This window comes from Anopheles arabiensis, chromosome 3 (assembly GCF_016920715.1).
Source record: "Anopheles arabiensis isolate DONGOLA chromosome 3, AaraD3, whole genome shotgun sequence".
Taxonomy (NCBI): Eukaryota; Metazoa; Arthropoda; class Insecta; order Diptera; family Culicidae; genus Anopheles; species Anopheles arabiensis.
Window position 1 is genome coordinate 46764500 of NC_053518.1, and position 23067 is coordinate 46787566.

The 23067-nt window shown below is 43.6% G+C and overlaps 2 protein-coding genes across 7 annotated transcripts in view; both read left to right on the forward strand.

The window, feature by feature from the left end:
- Positions 1-23067, forward strand: part of LOC120904146 (protein disks lost) — a 79592-nt gene that overhangs the window by 27635 nt on the left and 28890 nt on the right. The gene's annotated exons all lie outside the window — the stretch shown is intronic.
- Positions 782-8973, forward strand: LOC120904147 (brain tumor protein). Of its 6 annotated transcripts, none has more exons than XM_040313940.1 (3): positions 782-823; positions 2278-7152; positions 7496-8973. In XM_040313940.1, exon 2 carries the CDS (start codon positions 3177-3179, stop codon positions 6390-6392), a length of 3216 nt encoding a protein of 1071 aa, XP_040169874.1. In that variant the 5' UTR covers positions 782-823; positions 2278-3176; the 3' UTR covers positions 6393-7152; positions 7496-8973. The 6 variants fall into 6 exon arrangements, with proteins under 6 accessions (XP_040169874.1, XP_040169876.1, XP_040169877.1 ...); XM_040313942.1 differs by having other exon boundaries at positions 799-887; XM_040313943.1 differs by having other exon boundaries at positions 815-903.

Below are 23067 nucleotides of genomic sequence, written 5' to 3' on the forward strand. Positions count from 1 at the left end.
TGCCCCTTTGCCGTCGTCGCGTTGCGTTGTTAAAGCGATGCCGGCTTGGGATGTGCGGACGTGTTAGATGGAAAGAGACAAAATAGTAGCGAAAGAAGGAAACAGCAACACGCAGCGCGGTGAATTTTGGTGCTTTGTGAGGGGGATGCACATTGTGTTTTACTAAAAGATTGTAAAAGAAAACATTTAATTCGATCTCTTGGACGCTACCAAACTGGATTATATATGTTTTAATCGCGATATTCTCGCTAGACAATTAAAAAAAACGTAGTGAAACCGCACGCGGTGCGGCAAGGCTCGAAGCGGTGCGGCTAGCCTGTTCGAATGTGTGCGGTAGATGTGCGCACTCGGGCGTGGTAGTGTGCGTGCAAACGGCAAACGCTTCTCAAAGCCGCTGCAGGCCCTTTTACACATTTTCAACAGACACGGATAAATAAACAGAGAGTACGATTTTGTTCTAGCGAAGGTTTGTGAAATAGGCGTTTCAAAATAGGTTGCATCTAAATTGAACAAAACTGCTGCTGTACCGGACGCAATTTACCTCGGTTCAATGTTGTGTATTTATTTTGTGAGCAGCGTTCACGTCCCCTGCAACATGTAAACGCGCCTTCAGCTGTGCGGGAGAGCGCGCACACTACGATGAGGGGGCTCTAACTTTAGGTGCGCATACGCGCGCCTCTGTGTGCATATGAGTGTGTGTGTGTGTTTGTCTCTGTTGGTGAGCAATGGTGGGACGCTTTTCTCAGAAACTCCGGTTCCAAACGGCAGCGCACTTTGCTACACCGTCACTCAGTTTTGAGAGCCCGTCGAGCTAAGAGCAAGCGTGAGTTTTCGCTGCGTGCGTTGCGGTTCAAGGAAACAAGCCCAGCAAGGAAGCGCCTTGTTCGGTGTGTTTGTGTGTGTGTGTGTTTTTTGGGCTTGATTTTGCAAATGGTTTTGCGACTGTCGTTTTTTTAAGGATATTCTCAGTGCAAAGGCGAAGATTTGAGACGAAATTAACGTTCCCCGTACTTTCGTGGGATGTTAACTTAAGATTGCTTTTTTGGGGAAGGTATTTTGTCCCGGCTTGCTATAGAACAGTCGTGATGCGTTTGTGGTGCACAAAGGAGCTTCAGACAAGGACAATGTGCGAATCAGTGAAGGCATTGAATGGATACATCCAGTGCATGTGTGATAGCTGGGGTCAATGTTAGTTCCCGTGGCCTTCGTGAACGCTATCAATCACAGTCAAAAATCGTGCAAAGGCTGACTAAAATGCTAGCTCATCTTACTACATTCTTCAAAGAAAGGCATTTTGCTGTGTTGTTTAAAAAAAAATCAAAACCTATGAACGATATCAACCTATCTAATAAGTGATAAGGACTTTTTCTTATTGCAACAACCGCGATTGTGTAGCCATATGTTTTGTGTGTGCACCATTTTTCAATCCACGGGTACAAAAGAGGTTTTCAGCAGCACACCACCGTCGTCACCACCGAGACTGTACGTACGCACGACGTCAGAGGTGAAACAAAGAGACGTGGTATACTCGCTTTCGTTGTGTGTGCGAAGTTTGCCGCATCGTCTGCTGTTACTCTGGTATATCCTTGAAAAAAAAGAGCGCAACAGGAAGCAAATAGAGTGGGCATTTTAAGCGCAGCCGCTTCATTCGGGTAGCATTTGTTGCTGTAAGCCCCCTGATGTGATACCAGAGCAAGAGAGGTGTGTCGCGTATCACTTTCCGTCTTATCTCCTTGTGGTGATCATTGCAGAACGCAATAGTTTTTTTAGAATGATTTTGTTAAAAAAAGCAATGAAATTATTTGCCCTTTGCGAAGAAGCTGTTTTGTGAGGTTTTGTTCAAATGGTTTTTGTGTTTGATAAATATTAAATTCTGATTCAATATTGTGATTGAGGGGTGATTAGAATGATGTAAATAATAGAAGCAACACGTTTTTAGTGCGAAATTGAAATGATGAAATCAAAAAAAAAAAATAGTCCCATTTAAATTGATTGATACCACAAACAGTGTATTTGTGGGACAGGATTCCGATGGCGCATTTTGTGAGTGATTCTAGCAAATGAAGAAAATAGATGTTTTCACAATAATATTTTTCCTTCATTTATCGCGTTCTTAAGAGTCGTGTAATAAGCTTAAGTACTTAACTCGTTATTATCACAAGTGCAAATGCCTTTCTTTGTTGATGCGTGCTAACTTAAGCGAATGGGTGGGAGCGGAGTTGTGGAACTACATGCTTTGCATATTTTACTAATGTGTTTTTGTTTGCTTTTACATAGATTAATTAGTAGAAATAGACGACAGAAACAAACAAAAAAACAAAATACAGCTTAAAACAATTGCTCTTGGTGTGGTGGCAAGCAAGGCGCAGTAGTAGTGGTTTAAAAGTGCGATAAATTGTGATAAAGTGATATGAATAGTGCTCTCGCATCGCTGTCGCAAGTGTGGTGTAGAGAATGAAAAGAAACAAGTTAACGTGACGACGAGAAGAAACCATACTCCTTCCGTAAGAAAGTGAGAGAAGAACCGCAGCGGAAGAAGAAATCATCACGGCATCGCGTCTCAAGTCAGGACGGGAAAAACGGAAACACAATTCCACACACACACATATCCACACGCAGTTTGCAGTGCTCCAAAACCCCCTAACGAAACGAAAACAACACCCCCGATCGTTGTCAAGGAGACGGTGCTTGATGTTTTTTTAACCTGTGTGTGTGTGTGCATTACATGTGCGTGTGTATGCGTGCTGTGTTCGTGGTCTATTAGTTTCCTGCTTGAAAGGAACAGTTTTGTTGAAAGTCAGCTCCCCGAATTGAATGGGTTTGGCGTTTGTTCCGTCGATTGTTTCCTTGAATGTGAAGCAGTTCTGAATGCATTAGTGTTTGGAGTGCGCGTGTGAGCATACAAATTGGAGCGTCGTCATTAATGATAAGCTTCGTGTGGTGCAGCGAACGAAAAATCAAACGCTCATCATATTGAGAATGGAAGTGTGAATATTGCAAAAAGGATACACAGCTTTAGTGCGTACACACGTTCTGATTACCGCGCTGTATGGTATATAGTGCAAAGTGAAAATCAAGTAAAAAAGCGCCATCAGAAAACACACTCCTTTTTTGGTGGTGAAGCAGCAAGCGCGGTTGACGAAAGCGGAGTGTAAGGCTCTAATGTTGGATGCACAATGGCCACATCACCCACACCATCCTTAGATTCGCTACCGGGTGCATCCAATTCCATCGGTTCGTTCGGTGAACCCGCCGACTACCTGTCGGACTCTCCGCTAACAACGCTGAGCGGTGGCTCTGGCACGACCGGTTCCTCCCCGCCGGCCAGCGATTCGGCGATCTGCGACGACTTTGCGACTTCCTCCAGCCTTGAGTCCGCCCAGTCGAACAACGGCTCGTCGGAATCGCTGTTTCCGCGCTGCACCGGCTGCAAAAGCAAGCAATCGGATGCGGTAGCCAAATGTATGGACTGCGACAACTTTCTGTGCGCTAACTGCGTTACCGCACACCAGTTTATGCACTGTTTCGACGGCCACTCAGTTTACCGCATTACGGGCGGCGGTTTGGGTAGTGTTGTTGGCGGCGGCGGTGGTGTCAACACGTTCGGCTCTATTGGATCGCTCGCCAACGGGACGATGGCGGCCAACACGGTCACAACGACTGCTCCGACCACGCCAACGCTGGGTGGATTGCTGGGAGGCTGCCTCGATGGGTCCGGTCTGCTTGCCGGCAGCATTCTGGGCGGCGGCACTGGCGGCAAAATGCTCCAGATGGGAGGCTTCGATTCGGCCCATCCGCGGCTGAGCACGCTCAATCTGACCATCAAGGACGATGCTAGCAGCCTGGTAAAATCTATCATGAACAACGTGATAACGCCCCCGACATCTAACGGTGCCCCTGGTAGTGGCAGCAACATCAACAATGGCAACGGTACTGGCAACAACAACAGCAACAACAACAACAGCAGCAGTAATAGCAGCAGTAGCAGTAGCAGCAGCAGCAGTAGCAGCAGCAGCACAAGCAGCAGCAGCGGTGGCAATGGCAACAGCTTGATGAACCAGGTCAACAGTCAGCTTTCGGCCGTGATGCAGCAATCAACCGGCTTGGGAACGGATTTGCTGCTCTCGAACGGCCTTGGCAGTGGTGGTGGTGGGATACTTGGCGGGTTGTTGAGCAACGGCAGCATTGGATCCGGGTTAGGCGGTGGTCTGCTGGGCGGAAACAATAAACCGAACTACTTCTGCAAGCGCCATCCCAGCGAGCTGCTCAAGTTCTATTGCCGCACGTGCAGCGTTCCGGTGTGCAAGGACTGTATGCTGCTGGATCATCCGAATGGGCTGCACGATTGCGAACACAACAGTGACACTACGCCGAAGCAGATTGAAAGCTTGCTGCACACCGTGTCGGAAGTGCGCGCCAAGGCACAGGACCTTCGATCGCTGATCAAGAACGTCGAGCACAGCGGGCAGCGTATCCAGCTGCAGTATCACAAGGCGCAGAATGAGATCGAAGATACGCACCAGTTCTACCGCTCGATGGTGGATGAACGTAAGGCGGAGCTGCAGAAGGAGCTGGAAAATTTCTACAACGCAAAGACGGTCTCCCAGTCGGAGCTGCTCAATCGCAGCCAGGACCATGTGGACAAGATGCTGCAAAGTTGCGAATTTGTCGAGCGTCTAACGAAATGTGCCGGCCCCTCCGAGACGATCATGCTGCGCAAGTTCATGGAAAACAAGCTGATGCTCTTCCCCGCGATCACACACGACCTGCAGGCTTCGTACGAGCTGGAGTTTGTTTCCAACTATCAGGCGATCCAGATCGGTGTCCGCAACACCTACGGCTACATTCGCTCAAATGCAGACCTGTCCAGCGTCACGACGAAACAGCCACCCATTGCACGTCCCACCTCAACTACGAATGGAGGTTCTCTGCTCGGAGGCAATCGCAGTGCCAGCCCATCCAACAGCAGTACCGGCAGCATGAATTTGATGTCCCACCATCATATGAGGAACGGCGATGGTCTCATGAACGGTGGCAGTGGTGGAGCACATCTGCTCGACCATCACTCGCACCAGCGCCATCAGCAGCATCAGCAACATCAGCATCAGCAGCGATCCTTCGGCAGTTCTTTGGTGAACGGTGGTGGCCACGGTGTGAACGGTGGTGGTTTATCGACGTCTCCGCTGAGCGGGTGCGGTACAGGATCCAGCATGGTCAACGGACTGTCGGCAGCTTTCGATACAACGAACCTGATCTCCAAGCGGTTCAACAGTGCTAACAGCCTCGGTCCATTCGTTGGAGAGCCATCGATTGGGCAGCCTATTGGCAATGCGTACGAAAAGTGGAGCAATGGAGGTGGAACTGATCTGTTCAACAACCTCTCTGATCAGTACACTATTCCACTGAATTCTATTGGCGGTGGAGGCGGCGGTGGTGGTGGAGGCGGTGGCGGCGGTAGTTCGGGTGCCGGTGGACAGCAAGACCCATCGGCAGCGATGATCGACCTTACGGCGAAGCTGATGTCAAGTTCAATGTTCCCGCCCAAGAGCCAAATCAAGCGTCAGAAGATGATCTATCACTGCAAGTTCGGCGAGTTCGGCGTGATGGAAGGCCAATTCACCGAGCCGAGCGGTGTGGCGGTAAATGCACAGAACGACATCATCGTCGCCGACACCAACAACCATCGGATACAGATCTTTGATAAGGAGGGTCGCTTCAAGTTCCAGTTTGGCGAATGCGGCAAGCGCGACGGTCAGCTGCTCTATCCGAACCGTGTAGCCGTTGTGCGTACGTCCGGTGACATCATCGTGACGGAGCGCTCGCCGACGCACCAAATTCAGATCTACAACCAGTATGGCCAGTTTGTGCGCAAGTTCGGCGCTAACATCCTGCAGCATCCGCGCGGCGTTACCGTGGACAGCAAGGGCCGTATCGTTGTCGTGGAGTGCAAGGTGATGCGTGTCATCATCTTCGACCAGTCCGGCAATGTGCTGCAGAAGTTTGGTTGCAGCAAGCATCTCGAGTTCCCGAACGGGGTCGTAGTCAACGACAAGCAGGAGATCTTCATCAGCGACAATCGAGCACATTGCGTGAAGGTGTTCAACTACGAGGGCCAGTTCCTGCGGCAGATCGGTGGCGAGGGTGTCACCAACTACCCGATTGGCGTAGGCATTAATGCCAGTGGCGAAATCCTTATCGCGGACAATCACAACAACTTCAACCTGACCATCTTCACACAAGACGGGCAGCTGGTATCGGCCATGGAGAGTAAGGTGAAGCACGCCCAGTGCTTCGATGTGGCCCTCATGGACGACGGCAGCGTGGTGCTAGCGAGCAAGGACTACCGGTTGTACATCTACCGGTACGTGCAGGTGCCTCCGATCGGTCTGTAAATACATTCGCCTGCACCTTTTCAACCCAAAGTCTGACATCTTCCATGACAACCGCCAAAAGAGGTAGGCATCCTACAGACAGACAGTACCGAAGGCAAATGATGTGACAGAGCGAGAAGGGTCGTCTCAACACAGTTGGTGAATGTACATGAATGTCCCTATGTGTTATTTTGTACTAGCCGTAAGAATAGTTTGACATTTTAAAAAGCAAACAAACAAACAAACAAACATGCACACATACCCTCCTCTACTGACGACACCTATCTCTATGCTGCTGTATCTTATTCGTGGAACATCTGTAGGACGCTATCCGCTTTTATTGTGCAAACGGAACGAAATTCGAATTGAAAGTGCATCGACGAGATTTGTGATAGTTCTTTACCCCATTGAATTGTGTTGGGTGCTAGCATAAAAGATATATGTATCGCCAGCACCGACCGGAAGCGAAGAATTCAAGCATACCACATAATTCTCCAGAGCGTGGTGTGTGAAATGCCAACATCAACATGCATAGGACGAACAGGCAAACGATCAGAAGTGAAATGAATCTGCAGTGGTTTAACATTTTACGGCTATCAGGATTGTGTAAAGAACTGAAAATATTTTCATACATGTATATATATATGCTAGTTTATATATATGTGCGTATGAATGTATGTTAAACTGTGTGCGCGTGCTTGTGTATTTAGCAACTAACGAGTTCAACACAATGCTCAGACGGATATGCATCGAACAATCAGACTTGTACTGAATCAAACAGGTAAGCACAAATATCAGCAATGCCTTTTGTATCACTAGTTTCTACATAATATAGACGTAATTGCCTGCTCTAGCTAGAATAATAGTTTTATAATAAATCTTGCGGAATCATAGTTTTCGATAACATTTTTAAGGAGAGTTTGAGGATAACAATGCATAAGTGAAACTATATTCCTTTTTTTGATCTTAAAATGTATGCTTAGGGTTTAGATAGGGTAGACATGATCCTCATAATCTTCTGAAAGTTAGAAGAAAGTGTATTGAGCAATACTAATTATACTTATCTAAACGAGCTAATAATTGTATTTTTCCCTTTTCCATTCCCCTTTTCGTTTGTATTTCAGATCTCCAAAAACAAAACAGTCAACTGAAAACGAAAAGATTGTTTTAGCATCGTTAAATTTAAGCATCTTTGTCAAGTATAGTGAAAGTTAGGCGACGGTAATAATAACGTGGCGCAATTACATGATGAACAAAGGCGTTAAAAGAACGGAAGAGCGCTAGGAAGACAAGAAAGCAAATAGACAGAAAGAGAAAAAGATAAAGGATGAGATAGAATTGTCATCATGCGCTTCCTAAATTGCGAGATTGTTGTTGACATATCGAATTTAGCACAAAATGTGTGTGCCAGCTGTGCTGCTACTGTAACTGCTAGAGAATACCACACTAACACCTACAGACACGCATACCACACACACCCTGGCAAGACGTTCACTGTCAAAAGAGGTGCGCTTAACACGTTTGAGTAGCAACAACAGAAACTATTCACGATAACGCCAAAACATAGACAGCCAACAACGCTCAACGCTTCTACGTTATCCGCAAACGCCGGAGCATAAACGTCGAGTGTGCGTCCTTAGCACAGGCAGCCTTTTACTAGGATCTTCGCTCAACGTGCCGATCAGCTGAGGAGATACGATCAACAAAATAGAAGGCGGATACGGTCATAAGAAGCATCCGTGTCAAGTAAGATGTGTTTGTTTGTCCTGTTGATTAGATCCCACCCAGGTTCTCAACTGTAGCAGATAACGTGTTTTATTTAAATTACGCGTTGTACAACTAAGCTTTTGTTTGTTTTTATAATTATTTTTACGTTTAATATTATTATTATTATTATTATATTGTGTTATCTGTGCGACAAAAACTGTTTGAACAATAATTTTTATGTTGTGTATAATGCAGCGTTGGCTGGTGCGCCTGCAACACCCCAACAAAAATAGAACGCAAACGAGCCGGAATGCCCCATTTTGGCGACTGCAACCACATTATGGGGTCTGATTTTGTTTAACATTGCAAGGATAGCGCAAACGTTCGCATCCCAAAAAAGGTTATCGAAATGAGAGAATGACTGAATCAAGTTCGTACTAAGGGCAACTTTGATTACAGTTCGTTGAGCGGTAGTCGCAAATAAGGTACTTTCAATTTGACTGAGTTGCTCTGCGCAGAAGACTATTGTTGACATGTTTTAGTCCTTGCTTAATATATTGTAATACCTAGTCTTTAATGCATCGTGTTCTGTATACTTTTTTTTTAACTGCGAAACCTTTACAAATGACTCGATTCTCATAAAAGAGCCCTACAAACTTTACGAAATGTCGATCCAAGCGATCGTTTTCAATAAGACACCATTCCCGAATGGTACTCAAACAGTAGGAGAGAAACTGATTTGATCTTTTGTGCTCAGCAGCAGCACGTTCTAGGAATAATGATAACGATGACGTTCAGCAGCTGCATCAAAAGAGTCAATGTAATATTGATACGAGTACGTAATAATTAAAACTCTGCTTTCGTATATTGGTTTAAGCGGAATTGTAATAGACTATTTGAAGCTTTTGTGTGCGGTTAAAATCCGAAGCAGATATTGCTCTCTCGAAGCCGTCGGGAACTACTTAAACAAAGACAACAAATTACCAAAATTGCATGTAAAAACTATTATTCCTACAAGTTAATCTTACCTCGTACAGCGTAAGGCGAAAGTTATAATCTTTTTGTTGAATGCCGTACCCTTTTATTGGTTCATGACTTATTAACGGCAAAATCAAGCTCTTTTTTTACAAAAAAAACTTCTTCAACACAGAACTTGGTTTGAAAGGTATTTGCACTTTAAGTCACTTCCTTTGCCAATCCAAGCACAATTCTGAACTAAAAAAATTGGTTGCTTATGAAATACACTAGAATAAAAAGAAACTAGCTGAAAACGGTGGATCAACATAAAAATCATAACTAAACGTTAGTAGGTATATTTAAAAGGAAATATTTAGATAAATTGTTAAATCAGTGTACCCTTTCAAGAAGCAACGGATGAGCAAAACTGTGCGATGATGGTGATTACACTGGAATTTGCATGCATTTTTTTTCTTGAAAGGCGTAATATGGCGAATCGAGTTTCTTTGTTATCTTTTCCTAATTGCAACGAACAATTGCTCCAAGCTGATCATCTGTCGCGACGAACAGCCTCAGTTTGCTGTTAAACGAAAAAAGAAAAAAAAGAATTATTACGCGATCAACAGTGATCAATGAAACTGTAAGTGACAAATGGTGCGTCGAATTCGTTCAAATTCCTATTTGTTTGTAGTTTTCATATTTTAGTTCTGTACGATGTTGCATTGTTTTACCCCATTCTAAGTCTCCTATTTATATAATGTTTGCTCACACTTTGCTCTCTTTTATTGTTCTGTTCCAGTCTGAGTGCGTTTTTTCTACTTTTTTCATGTGTGTGCTCTCTGTAAATTATGTTAACTTCTTTTCGCATGATTCAATTTTATTTACAAAATACTGTTTCCATTTTCCATCATCAATAACACACACACAGTACGTAAAAGAGAAAGAGCTTAGATTTATTTTGTGTTATTTGAAATCGTGACAAAGAATTTAAATTCAATCTATTAAACCTGCAACGAACAAAAGCCAACGGCAGTTTTAGAGAGAAAACTTGCCTGCATTGAGCACATTTCCTTAAACAGTAATGTACAATAGTTTCAAGAAATGCGTTTGAGTTTAACAATAAAATATGATGGAGATGGACAGATGGATATCGCAAATGATTGTTTTTTTATCGACCGCGATTGCCATACACATGGAACTCGATCAATGGCGTAAAACAGAAATTTGACCACTCCTCATATATACAGTGCAGTATTAAGAAATGTTTTATCTTGTCGTTTGATGAGTTTTTGTGTAATAAATTTTCTGTTGTTTTTTTTTTGTGTATTAGAACAAAGAATAGGACCACATACGCTTGTCGATGATCGTTTGTTACACTATTTTTAAATCCCCTGTCGTGTGCTTAACGTAAGAGTTCAGTATTTTATACACATTACACATCTAGTTATTTAGCCTAAGATGTTCGATATCCATATCCCAGGACCGTGTTTTATTATTATTATTATTATTCTTGTAATTTACGTTTGTAAGTGTCCATACAGGTCTGAGCTTGATGCTGTTCGTAATGTGTCTCTCTGATGTAGAGCCGTAGAGTATTTGTCATAGTTTATGTTAGCATTTCAATTGTATTAGGTTTTAGCGAAACCAGACGTCTACTTACTGCATTTAAACCCAGGACGGCTCGATGCCCAAATCGCAAGCCCTTCCTTTTTAAGCTAATAGTATTTAGTTATATTACCGATGTTTGTTGGTTATGTTGATCTTTGTGTTGTTAAATTATAATGCTTAAGTTTTTGAGTTTGATGAGTTTGCTTAATTAGTGTGAACAGATCTAGAAACAATTCTCGATAAACGATTAAATATCCCAGGCTCGATTGTCAGCAACGTATAATGTCTTGCAAGACAGCAATAGATCACGCTTGCCAGATAAATAGTAAAAAAAACAGAAGAAAAAACAAACAAACTACATGTTGAACAAGCAATTGTGTAACTACGTAATCAAAAGTCAACCAGTACAGCAGGCCCACATAACCGTTCGTGGCGCGAAGCATCGTTATTGCATACGGCAAACATTCACTCCCTGCACTCACATTTGACGTGCAATCGACTGATAATGCTATTAAAACTGAAATGATATAAAGAACATCAATTCTAGTTGCAAGGCGGTTGCACAGAAACAGAGATAAAGAAAGCGCTAATGCGTTTCTCTCGAACTTATTTAGTTTTCTCGTTCATTACTCGTATCTCGCAATGACTTTCTTCGTTCATATCGACCGAAAAGCGAAAAGCTATTGTTAGGAGTTTATACGGATTATTATTATTTTTTTAAGTATATCTTTTTTGATGATTTATTAAGATAATTTAAAAGGTAAATAAAAGTGTTGTTTAGTCAAATTTCATAATTTGTTTATTTTTTTCCTTATATTTATTCTTATATTTTCTGCTGAAATTTTTGATGTACACACCACTAAACAAATACTAACATTCATGCTCTCACTAGCATCAACTAACCTCACACACTTACTAACTCATCCTCAAAAACTAAACCACCTAACTAACCTACATCAAATCAACACTTTAATTCGACGAAAATGTCCAGATTGTCGATGAACCTTTCGCTGTTCAGTGAAGATTCCATGGAAAATTGAACCTTCATAAAGATCAATAACTTACCAACGAATACGCTTATGGTTTGCAAATTCTCTTCTCTCTTTTGTGTATGCTTTATTTGTAGATTTGTTTAGTGTTACAACCGATCATTAGCTACTTGCATGTATTCCATGGTAGAATATTTGGTATTAAACATCAGAATGGGTTTGAGCAATGTAACATTCCTCTAAAAAAATGAAGCATATAACTACAAGGATAATTTGCATGTACCATGCAGAAGGAAAAGATGACATGAAAGAAACTCTTTGGTGCGTTTTGAGAAGCCTTTTTTGCTATTGCCCAGCAAAACGGTCAAAAAGGCAATACGCGAAGTTCGCTAATAATAAAGATGGGCTTGCACACTGTTCGTGAATTTTCCGGAGCTAAATTAAATAGTATTATAATATTCTTTGTGGTCATTATTTACTTTACCATAAGTGTATTGCGCTGTGCTTACTCTTGTCCATGTTTAAATAATAATAAATCTTATTTGTTCTATTATGCTATTTTTTTTTTGCTGAACGTTTAGAATGAATTCTCTTATTATCTCCTAGAGACTTGAATCTAACTTTATATGATATAGTAAAAGCAATTGAATGCTTACGCGCTGCTACGTTTTAACATTATTTACCAAAAGAAGAAGAGAAAACCAAATAACGGTACTTTAAAGAAGACATTAAAACAAGAAGAACCAAGGGATGCAAATACTCTACTAAAAGACTGTCATTCTTTGTATGTTTGAAGAATTTAGCAATTAGAATGTACGAGTTGGAAACTTACTTATTTTTGGGTGGGATAAACATAAACACTTGTTCAACGGGGATATATGAGAAATATCCGCAGAAGGGCTAGAATACACTGTGCTGTTCCAAGATGTAATATTTTGGAAGCATATACACTTAATAACATAGGGAATCTTAAATACTAACATACAGCCACAGAATCGGAATATGAACGATTGGAGAATGGATATTGCCGGGACGACATAGTATTGATCGTGCTTTCAGATGGGTAACAGTACAAGGACATCCTGTGGAGAGTGGCGATCGAAGTAAACTAGTAGGAAATCCTTTTGCAAACGAAAAACGAAAAAGACATCAATTTCTATACGCGCACACCAACCGCACTCGCACTATGCAATTGAGTTTACGCAAATCACGCACGTGGACGCAATTGCGTGGTGTGGTAAAGTGAATGATGATAAGGGAATTATTATGAATGTGGCTCTGATGCATCAGTGAATAGAGTGATAAGAATATTGATCGTGCTACTACCATAGCTTTCACACGGTATCGTGCTGTGTAACTGCATGGAAAAGGATAGTGTAATGCTAGAGCCAACACCACTGGAAAGAGAATAGTTGTAAGGAAATGAGATTTCAGCTGTTTGCACCAGAGTGAGTTTGCATCCTGCTACCTAACTAAATATGTGCAGCAGTGATGGTTTCCGACGAAGGCAAAGTGCAGTTAGTTCAGCATTGCTTGAGCGCAAACATTCGTAAACATTTTGCGTCCTTAGGCGGGGAACAACAATATAAAACAACAATCTACACACATACATGCACACACACACATACATAGATACACTACTGTCTGTTAGAATGGGCGCTAGCAGGCGTGCGCATGATGTGTAGTTGCGGTGGTACACGAGTGTGCGATCGGCGATGTGTCGACATTGATATGAGCGCAAGGAACGAGAAAAAACTATTTGCAAATATGATCGAATTGTATGTTAGAATGCTAAAAATGCCAAATAACCATAACACTTCTCTATTAGTTACTAGAGAAAGATGGAAAGTGGAGCAACAAACTAAACATAATCACAATCATTAAACATTTCTAGGTTTTTTGGATGAACGGTATTACGAATATTATGATTAATATTATCATTATTATATTATTATTACTATTATTATTATCATTACTCCTATTGCTATTAGAATTATACTCATTATTGATAATGCATATTTCGGAGGAAAACAATGTCAAAGTGTGTTTGTTCGTCGTCTTTTTGCGAAACAATAGAAAACCCACGCAACTCGTGCGAGATAGATGGGGTAGCGTTACTGTTAAAAAACCCAAAGCAAACCCAATGTGACTTCTTCAAGCCAACAGAACAATTAGAAGAAGATAAGAAGAAGAAGAAAAGAAAACAGCAATGAATCCAACCAACTAAGTGCGGGGGCTGTTTGTTTGAGAAAGCACATTGAGTAGAACTATTTTCCAGGTGTTTGCTGTTTTATCCGTCAGGAAATAGTGTTCGGAAAGGGGAAGAGATGGGGAAGTAGAAAGACTGAAGTGAAAGTCTTGCTTTTGAACTGACGCCGCCGTCGCAGGTCTGCGTGCGGCGTAAAGTTTGTTTCCGAATGTAAAACATTAACCAATTCTAGTCTTATCGCCATCCACATGAATATCGCCAATATGGCTTTAGTGTAGTAGTTGTCATTATCATTAACATAACCATCCCTACCATCTCCATCGTACTCTAATGATAATCATCATCATCATCGTCATCATCATCGTCATCATGATCATCATCATCTCAGAATCATTTCACCAATAAAATCGCACACAACACTACACACTACTGGCTGTCTCATATACATCACATGTTTGTTTTTCCATGCTTTTTGCGTTCGTTGTAGTTTGTACCTTTAACAATTGCCAACTCTTCATTCCCACACATCCATCACGCGTTTGATTCATTTCTTTCTGTTATGGTGGTGCGTATGCATGTTTCTATGTTTTCCACTGATCAAGCTCATACGTATTATCTCGATCGTCATCGTAAAATCCGTTTTCATACCACGTTATCGTTGCACGCGTTTTTGAACGAATACTTGTTACGGAAGATCGACAACTTCCAATGGCCGATGTCGGAAAGATGGCGGACGTTGTAACCAAAGACTATCCTGTTGAAAATTGCACTTAGAAGAAGAAGAAAAAAACACACATTCGGCGAATGATCGCATTCGTTCGAACCAAGGTGCTAGGATCATTTGGAAGTAAGAGTAATTAAGTCATTAAAATTAATTGTTATTGTAGTTAGGTTTCTTTCGATGATCTTTATGGTGAGATTCGGATTGTTCATTTACATTATCTGCCGGTAGTCTTTTTAATTTATCCAATACCAGGACCTTAAGCCAAAGGCCTGTGATACTTCGTCAGCGATATGCGACGTTTCATTTTCCACTCCGGACGCCGCGACACTATAGGGGAACAGTTTTATATTATATATTACATTTGATCGTTTTCTGAGATCTTCCGATCGAGTACATCGAATGAAAATCGAAAGAACAAATTACAAGCCAACTTTTGCTACGCATGACAGCGAGGGGGGGAATCACTTTAAAAAGGATGTGTACGCCATTCATTGATCGGTAAACGTGCCCCCATCGCTTGCGTGTATGGAGTATGTAGAGGTTTTTGTTTTGTTTTTTGTTTTTTTGGCATGCAGCTAAAACGTTGGTTTTGTGAAACGTCTCCATCCAGCCACTATAAGAAATGAAATGTTATACGCTTGATATGATGGGGTCAATCTGTCGGACAGACCGAGGAATGTCGTAAGCATATTTTGTTGCTGCTATCATGTATCAAATGTTTGGCAGAACAGTGAAGCATGTGTTGTAAAGCGTTTGTCTCGTAGAAGTAGTTCCAAACGTTATACCGATAATGAAATAAGGCACACGAAACAATCATATTATAAAAAAAAACTGCATTATATACAGCATACACAACATAACTGAAGCTGGGCGAGACGGGAAAATGAAATGATGTTTTTTTTTTGGGTATGTGTGTGTATGAGAAGGTTAAATAAATATAACGAAAGCATAACCAATAATACACTTGCAAACAATACAAGCCAATGTTCGTTGATAGATCGTTTTGTCGATGGGTGAGGTGGTTAATTTACCATTTTCTGATTTTATTATTACTATCGCGTAGTTGTGAGCTGAGGGACGTATAATCAGCTGGAAGGAAGAAGGCACATTTTGGGAGGAACAAAAACTCCAGGCACAAGTAACTGTTCCTAGGAAGACAACAATTGGCGGGATTGTGAGCGAACGCTGTGGGAATGTGAAACATTATACTAAAGAAACATACAACATAAATAACATTATATATACAACATACATATATTTTTGTATTCACGATTTCAAACAAACAAACAAAAAAATGGAGTGAAAAAATGTAGCAATGCAAACTTTACGCAAAACTCTACTTAACAACATTCTCCGCCCCACCCTGGTCTACTCCTCATCTCTGTACATGAATGTAAGCTAAATCGATTTTCCATTCACAGAGAACCAAACACAGGAAAACAATAAAAACACTCGCAATCTTGAAAGGAAGCATAAGTCAAGCGCGGGAAAGAGTATGCGCGCGTGTATGGCGCAACTAGAGTGTCAGCGTATAGATCAGCGCTCTACGAATATTTGTAAGGAAAAGCATCGTGTGAAATGGAGAAGGGCAGCTGGAACGATCATTTCTACTAGTTATAAATTACTCCATTTGTACGCACGGATGCAATTTTAAAAGGGAAACTAACCTGGAAGGATGTTCACGTTGTGCTACCGATGTTAGATTATTGTGCACAGAGGCAAAGGGATGCAAATAATGTATTGAATGTAATCCGATTCTTTGGGAAGCAAAACGAATAGCAAAACGGCGTATTTTGGGTTTCTACACATTTTTACGCGGGATGGGGATTTTGCATCGATTGTGTCTGCAGCTGCTTTTTTTCATCACATTGGAATCGATCAGATCAGCACGCGGAGGAAAGCGGGGAAACACATGATAGCTCTGAAAACTTGTTTAGGGAATTTAACTACTTTACTCTAAGGGGAAAGGAGTTCAGCCAGACCCGTTGTATAACGCAAAGGATAATACTCGGCAAAAGCTCGGGTAGTAATGTGAAATGTAGCAGGCAAACAATCTTACATGCAAATTTAATTCTAACCGCTGAAATCACATACACACACACATTTACATATAAAGACAAACACAAACACGAAAAGAAGTGCTGACTTTTTTGTTTCACCTTAATTAGAATGAAATGTTTGTTTGTGTGATATCAAAAGTACTTGTGCTGTTTTGACCGTGCAGAAAAGGCCAGACGGAGCAGGTAGGAGCAGGCATCGCATCATCTATGCGATTATTTAATTGCATTTAATATGCTCCCGGCGTCTCTCCAGACCGTTACCCGATATCCATCCGCGCACTCCAAGATGCGTGCGTGTGCGCGAGCTTTCGGTTTCATCTAGCCCCAGTTTAACAGCGGGACACGGTGTAAGATGACCGACCAAGCAGGCATGGCAGGCTGGTAAGCTGGCTGGCTGGCTGGCTGGCTGGCTGGCTGGCTGGCTCGCTTTCAACATTGGCCCAGACTTGCTCTCGTAACATTATGTAATGCATGAATTGCATGAGCCGCGCCGCGTTGTGCTTTTGCACATAACTGAGACCCCGACCCAGACGAAAGAAAGCACACATTTCTTCGATATATGTGTCATGATATCACTTTCCTCTTTCACCAATTTTCTTGTCTCGCCTTTCTCCCGGTTTCCTTGCACCATTGGCGGAAGGATGGGAGGGAGCAAAAGGAACGAACATGAATCGGGTCGAGCAGTGGTAGGCTGGTGCTGCTTTGCCTTTGGTATACCTCACAACCATCGGTCAAGCAAGAGTCTCCTTATGGAATGATAAGTTCGTGGGACACGCGCGATAATCGATGGTGTCCGAGTTTTGTTTACGTTTATATCTGACATGTGAATATTTGATGTTTGTCTACAAAAAAAGCGAACAACGTTTGTCTATTTGGCACTGTCCGATAGCTGGTCGGTCCCCCACAACACAGGCTAAATGGGGCTGATTCAAACATCGTTGCTTTACTTATCAATCAATTCTCCCAACCGTTCTTGTGAGCTTTCCTATCTGTGCAGCTTTACCTCCTCACCCTTTTGCCTAAGAGGTTCGTTGAAGAGGTTCTTATATCTTCTCTTTGATAACTTTTTTCGCTTTCTTCGTACCGTGTTGCCTATGAGGTTCATTGATATACGGAGCAGAACGTAACACTTTTTTTCCGGCTCATCGCCAACAGGCCACTGAGAAGGAGAGGGGAAGAAGTAGAGGAGATACAGAGGGGGGTGTGCGCGGCATGGCAAAGATATTGGGGCCAAACGAGAGTGGTGGTACTGCTGCAACAAGTTAAACTACTTTACGTTTCCTCCCCTATCTTGACCCACCCAACACACCCACGGGTCTCTGCTCATCGTCATCATCATCGTGTCCAGCCCAAAGGCGAGAGACCTAAGGCTGAATGCGTATGCGTGAGCTAAACGAGAGTACAACACGGAAGAGAGATGAGATACAGCAAGAAAGAAATGGGAGTAGGCTGTTCATTTTGTTTTTTCTCATCTTCCCTTTTCCATTTCACTCTTGCTCACATTCTACTCCTGTTGGCCACATTTCACTTTCTTCCCGGGTTTCTTGTAGCCGTGTTGGGTGGGTGCTGCTTCGGATAGTGTTTGTTTACTTTAATGTTCAATGTTTACTACCTTTATCTGTTATTTCTCTATTGCCTCAATCATTTTGCCCAATATTGAAAAGCAGGGCCGAGATTTTATCATGTTTTCCAGTGAAAGACACTCACAGCCCAAGAGGTAAATGTGTCGATTCTGGTAAATCCAATTGTTGATAATTTTCGATTACTTAGCAGATATGTAAAATTATACAGTGATGATAACGTGATAATTGTTTCGTAAAAAAACATTATCCTCCATAAACCACACAACACGTTTGCACCAACAACAAAAAACAGGGTTATTTAAGGCACCGTGGTCGCCCACCACCGAAACAGCTCCATGCCTGACAGAGGATAAATTTCCGCATCAGCAAAAGGGCCGTGCATAGGTGGTAGCGTGTCGCGCCGGTTAGCAACCTTCTCGGGCGTTTTCTTTGCCGTTCGTCTATTCTTGTTTATTCCCTCGTTCGAACACTATGCGTTGTCACACAAGTGAGCCCCATTGCCAGCCCTCCAGCAAATGCCCCGAACGAATTTTTTTTTTTCCTTCCAGTGATAGACTCGCTTTTGCGTGTTGGTGGTACCATTTTCAACCAGTGAGCCACCGCCGCTCGCGCCACCTTTCGAATGCATGGCGTTGCCGTTTGTTGATGAAACCGAAATCTGTTACCAGGCCATGTGGGTATGGCGCGAATTTGTGTGTCTTTTTTGTGCATGTTAAATGTGCAATGTGCAGTGTAGGTCTTGGGGTGTTTTTTTTTTTTCTCTTTTCTTGCCTGGTGCCTCCTGGTGGTGCCTCGGAAAAGAAACGTACGTATTACTTACGCGTTGCCAAACGGCAAAAATCGGGCTACGTGTGACTGTCGCTGAAGTTGGATTATTATTTGCACTCGCGTCTTTCGTGTGTCGGCTGACGACTGGCGGCTCGAACCTCACGTTCTTATGCGGTTTGAACGGCGGGTGTGTGCGAACGGCATAAGCGCAGGCCTGGGGCGGGCTGTTTGCTGCACTCCTGTGGAGCACTGTGTGTCCATGCTTTTGGGGTATACATTTGAAGGGAGCGAAATTGAAACCAAATGGCACGCGGTTGAGTGTTTTTATTGGGCCTTATTTTACTATTGAAGATCGTTTTCTGATAATGCCCCCGATCATGGTGGATTGTGTTGGTCTACAATCAAATTTGGCCTTGAAAAGTTGCATCTTTTTATTAGCTGGTGAGAGGGTACAATAGGCAAACGATACTTTCTCGCACAATATTGCATCCCAAAAAGGCCACTTACGGCTAGCATTAATATGTTGCCCCCTCCCCCCTCCCCAAACCCGTTCTTGCAAGTTTTCATTGATAAAAGAATAAGCATGACGAAACATGCTGCTACTACTTCGGTGGAGATCAGCTGTGATGCGATCAGGTTTTTTCGACCAGCGCTACGAACGAACAGAACTTATGGAACATCCAATGCAAACCGGTTTCCAACAACGTAGAAACATGTTTATAGAAATGTGTATGTATGTGTGGACGTGTATGTTGGCTGGCGTTTCCGGCAGCTGCGTTTAACTGGCTTTAATTTATTGAAGCTTTTTCAAAATAGTTTTTGGGAGATGTTCCACTCTTTGATAGCACATGCCAAATGCATATCCGTACTCCATTGAAGAGTGGCACCAAACATCCATAGACGGAAGAAAATTCACTTTGCCATTGGATACGGTAAAGCTGTTTCAAACACGTTTGCCAAACTCATCGATTGTTAAAAAGTAACCTCCCCCCCCTCTCCCTCCGAGCTCCACCACTTCATTACATTCACGCATTGAAAAGGCAAGCAAACGCCAAACTATGTCATCTACGTTACGTGAACTTGAACTAGCGGTTTACATTCGTTTGTTGCGAAAAACCGCGTGGTGCGGTGGTGCGCACATTTTGCACGCGCGCACCCTGACCGCGCGGGCACGATATTTCCGCTTCGCGCGAGGTTTTTTCGCGCGCATTTGTGTGTCTTTTTTTTCACGCCGCTCTCGAGAGCTGCTCCACGTTGTGTCACAACAGTGTGTGCGTGCGTTTAGAGCACACGCTGCTGCTAATGCGTGGTGGCACGAGGTGCTTTTTTTCCTTTCCTATTCAGCGGGGGAGAGGGGAGGGGCGGGGTAGTAATGCGAGTGCGGGAGTGCTCATGTGTAACGAGCACCACTCTCTGCGTGCGGACGAGAACGCCTGCCATGAGCGACGACGCGTGTGGTGGGGTGACCCTGTGTGTGGTATGGTAGCCCCTGCGATCCACGATGGACCACCGTCGGCAGGGCGGCAGCAGCAGCAGCACCCCATGGTCATCCGGTTTCGTTTGTTTGTCGCCTTGTTATACACCCATCGCATCATCTCGCAATGCGATTGACCGGAATCGTCCCTGGTCACACAGTCGCGCGGGGTTTTGCGCTTTGTTTCAAATCCGCTACCGGTTCGGCGACAGTTGAAGGCGGCACCCGATTCAAAGTCGCTGCTTCGAAGGGAGTCTGTGTGCCTTTTTTGATGTTGTTGTTGCTTTACTGCAGCGTGGTTTACTGTCCAGCATTTCTCGCTGACAAGCATTAACCACCCCATCATCTTGCGTATGTGTGTAGGGGTGAGTGTGCACCAAAGCACGCATACAAGCGCGCACCGGCCGGTCCGTCGTAGCACACGGAATCATTCACCTTCGATTGCTGGCGTGCGCGCGCGTGTCGCTGACCTGCATCAAGTCTGCTGGGACGCGCGTCCCATGTACGTTACAGAGCGCGACAAGCTACGCACACTTTTTGTCTTGCTTGCGCTCGCGCGCGCTCCCGCTAATCCACTGTCTGTCGCCGAGCCACCGGATGGACCGGAGAACCGCGTGCGCGAAGTTAATTCTGGTTCTCGCGGTGGGGGGGATTACTTGGAGTAATTCTTCGTGATTTTATTTCAACCTCAAGTTCGCGTCTCATCCGATGCGGAAGAGTGGCGCGCGCAGTTGGTATACATATGCGAGAGCAGAGCGAAGATGAGGTTCAGGTGGGAGGAAGCTCGGTTAAGTGTACATGTTTGGAATTATTTTCCCATCGCTATCGCGCCACCGATTGGGCAGAGGAGTGAGTGATCGCGGCTTCTAAGATCGCCGTGTATTTTCTCCCTTTTGCTTTCCGTTTCTCTCTCTCTCTCTCTCTCTCTCTCTTTCTCTATATCTCCTTCGCTCGCTAGCTATACGGCAGGCTGCTTACGATACGGATAAACCCCAGGGAATGGAAGGCAGAATGGTCCAAACCAGAATATATAATCCATAACAGAGATCATCGTACTGTGTGAAATCGAAATGAAAGGAAGCAGCGCGTTTTATCCTCGCACTTCCACGCGTTCTCGTGGACCGCGCGCACATTTTCAACTAACACAAAACACACACACGCTCGGTAGAGAAAACGTTGGCACGTTCGTTGGTGTGTGAGTTTATTGGTTTACATGCTGCTCCAGCTATATATATATGTGTGCTGCGCACTGCCCCAGTGTGTGGTGGCTTCCAATACGCTTTCGTTCCAGCGTGTTGATTCGATTCACCCTTCGCTGCCTGAGCGTCGCTTCGCATATTTCCTTTTTATGTGGCTAACGACTTTACCAGCACACTTGGCCCCGAGAGCACCATCACCGCCACCCGAGAACCTGATGTGCATTGGATGATCGTGATGGGGCGCGAGAATGATCGAGTGTAAATTTTGATGGAATACATTCCTTCGAGGCCCGGTTCTCACTTGCCCTCGGTTGCTCCAGTAGAGTTGGTGTTAGTTTTTTTTTGTGTATGTTGCTTTCGCTCGATCCTCCATTTTGGGGCCTATATGATCGTGGTGAAAGGAATGAAGATGCGCTCGCAGCGCTCGCATGCACCAGCACCGCAGCGTGTGACTGGAAGCAAAGAACAGACCACAACATGGGTTCGAAATTTTAGAACGTTTATACTAACATCGAGCGAGCGGGAGGGAGCATCTCTTCTTGGTTTGGCAACTCTTTCTTGCCTGTGCAGAATGCCTGGCCTTATGTTGGCCCCCCATCGTAGCTCCATTTCATGAAAGCAAGAACATTTTATCGTTCCCATTCCTCCCCCAGTTTGGAATCAAATTTCCCTTTCACTAATGTTTTAATCGTCGTACTTACTTCCTCACTTGGTTGCTGTTGAGTAAAGACCTAACGCAGCGCCGTTGTGAGTGTGGGACTGTGCCATAACTAACCCTCAGAACGATGGATGAAACGGGGTGATAAATACACATAACTATGTACGAGCGAGACAGCATAAATTTAAAAAAAACGTCTTCTAAAACACGACTTCCCACATGGGCGGAGGGTGAGAAGAAATATTTTCTATTTTTGGCCATATCTTGGAGCGACATACTGTGCGACATAGTCTGCATAGTGATGCTGTATACGCAGGAAGCGCAGCATACCCCCATGCTCTGCTGCACTGCTCTGTTTGGGTATGTTTTTTTTTTTGAGAAGGCACTACTACGAAGGGATTATTAATTACGCAGCGATTCAATTATATGTCTCTGTAAAGATTGTTTCCACAGCATAAGTATGTTAATTGAATGCACTTCACTTTCGATAACACAATAAGCGAAAGCATAATTCAGAACATAACAACCCGGTATCACTACACGGACAGCATAAACACACACACACACTGACACGCATTGTGTTGCACAAATTTCAAATCAAAACACACACTAGCATGCTACACGAAGGAAAAGGAAATCAAATGAAACTCACAACACCAACAACACCACAACCACCACCATCGCGCGCGCGCATCATCTCGATGAGTAAAACAGTATTTTCTCGCGTTGCTTTTATCAGGTGAACTTAGCGTAGTTGGAA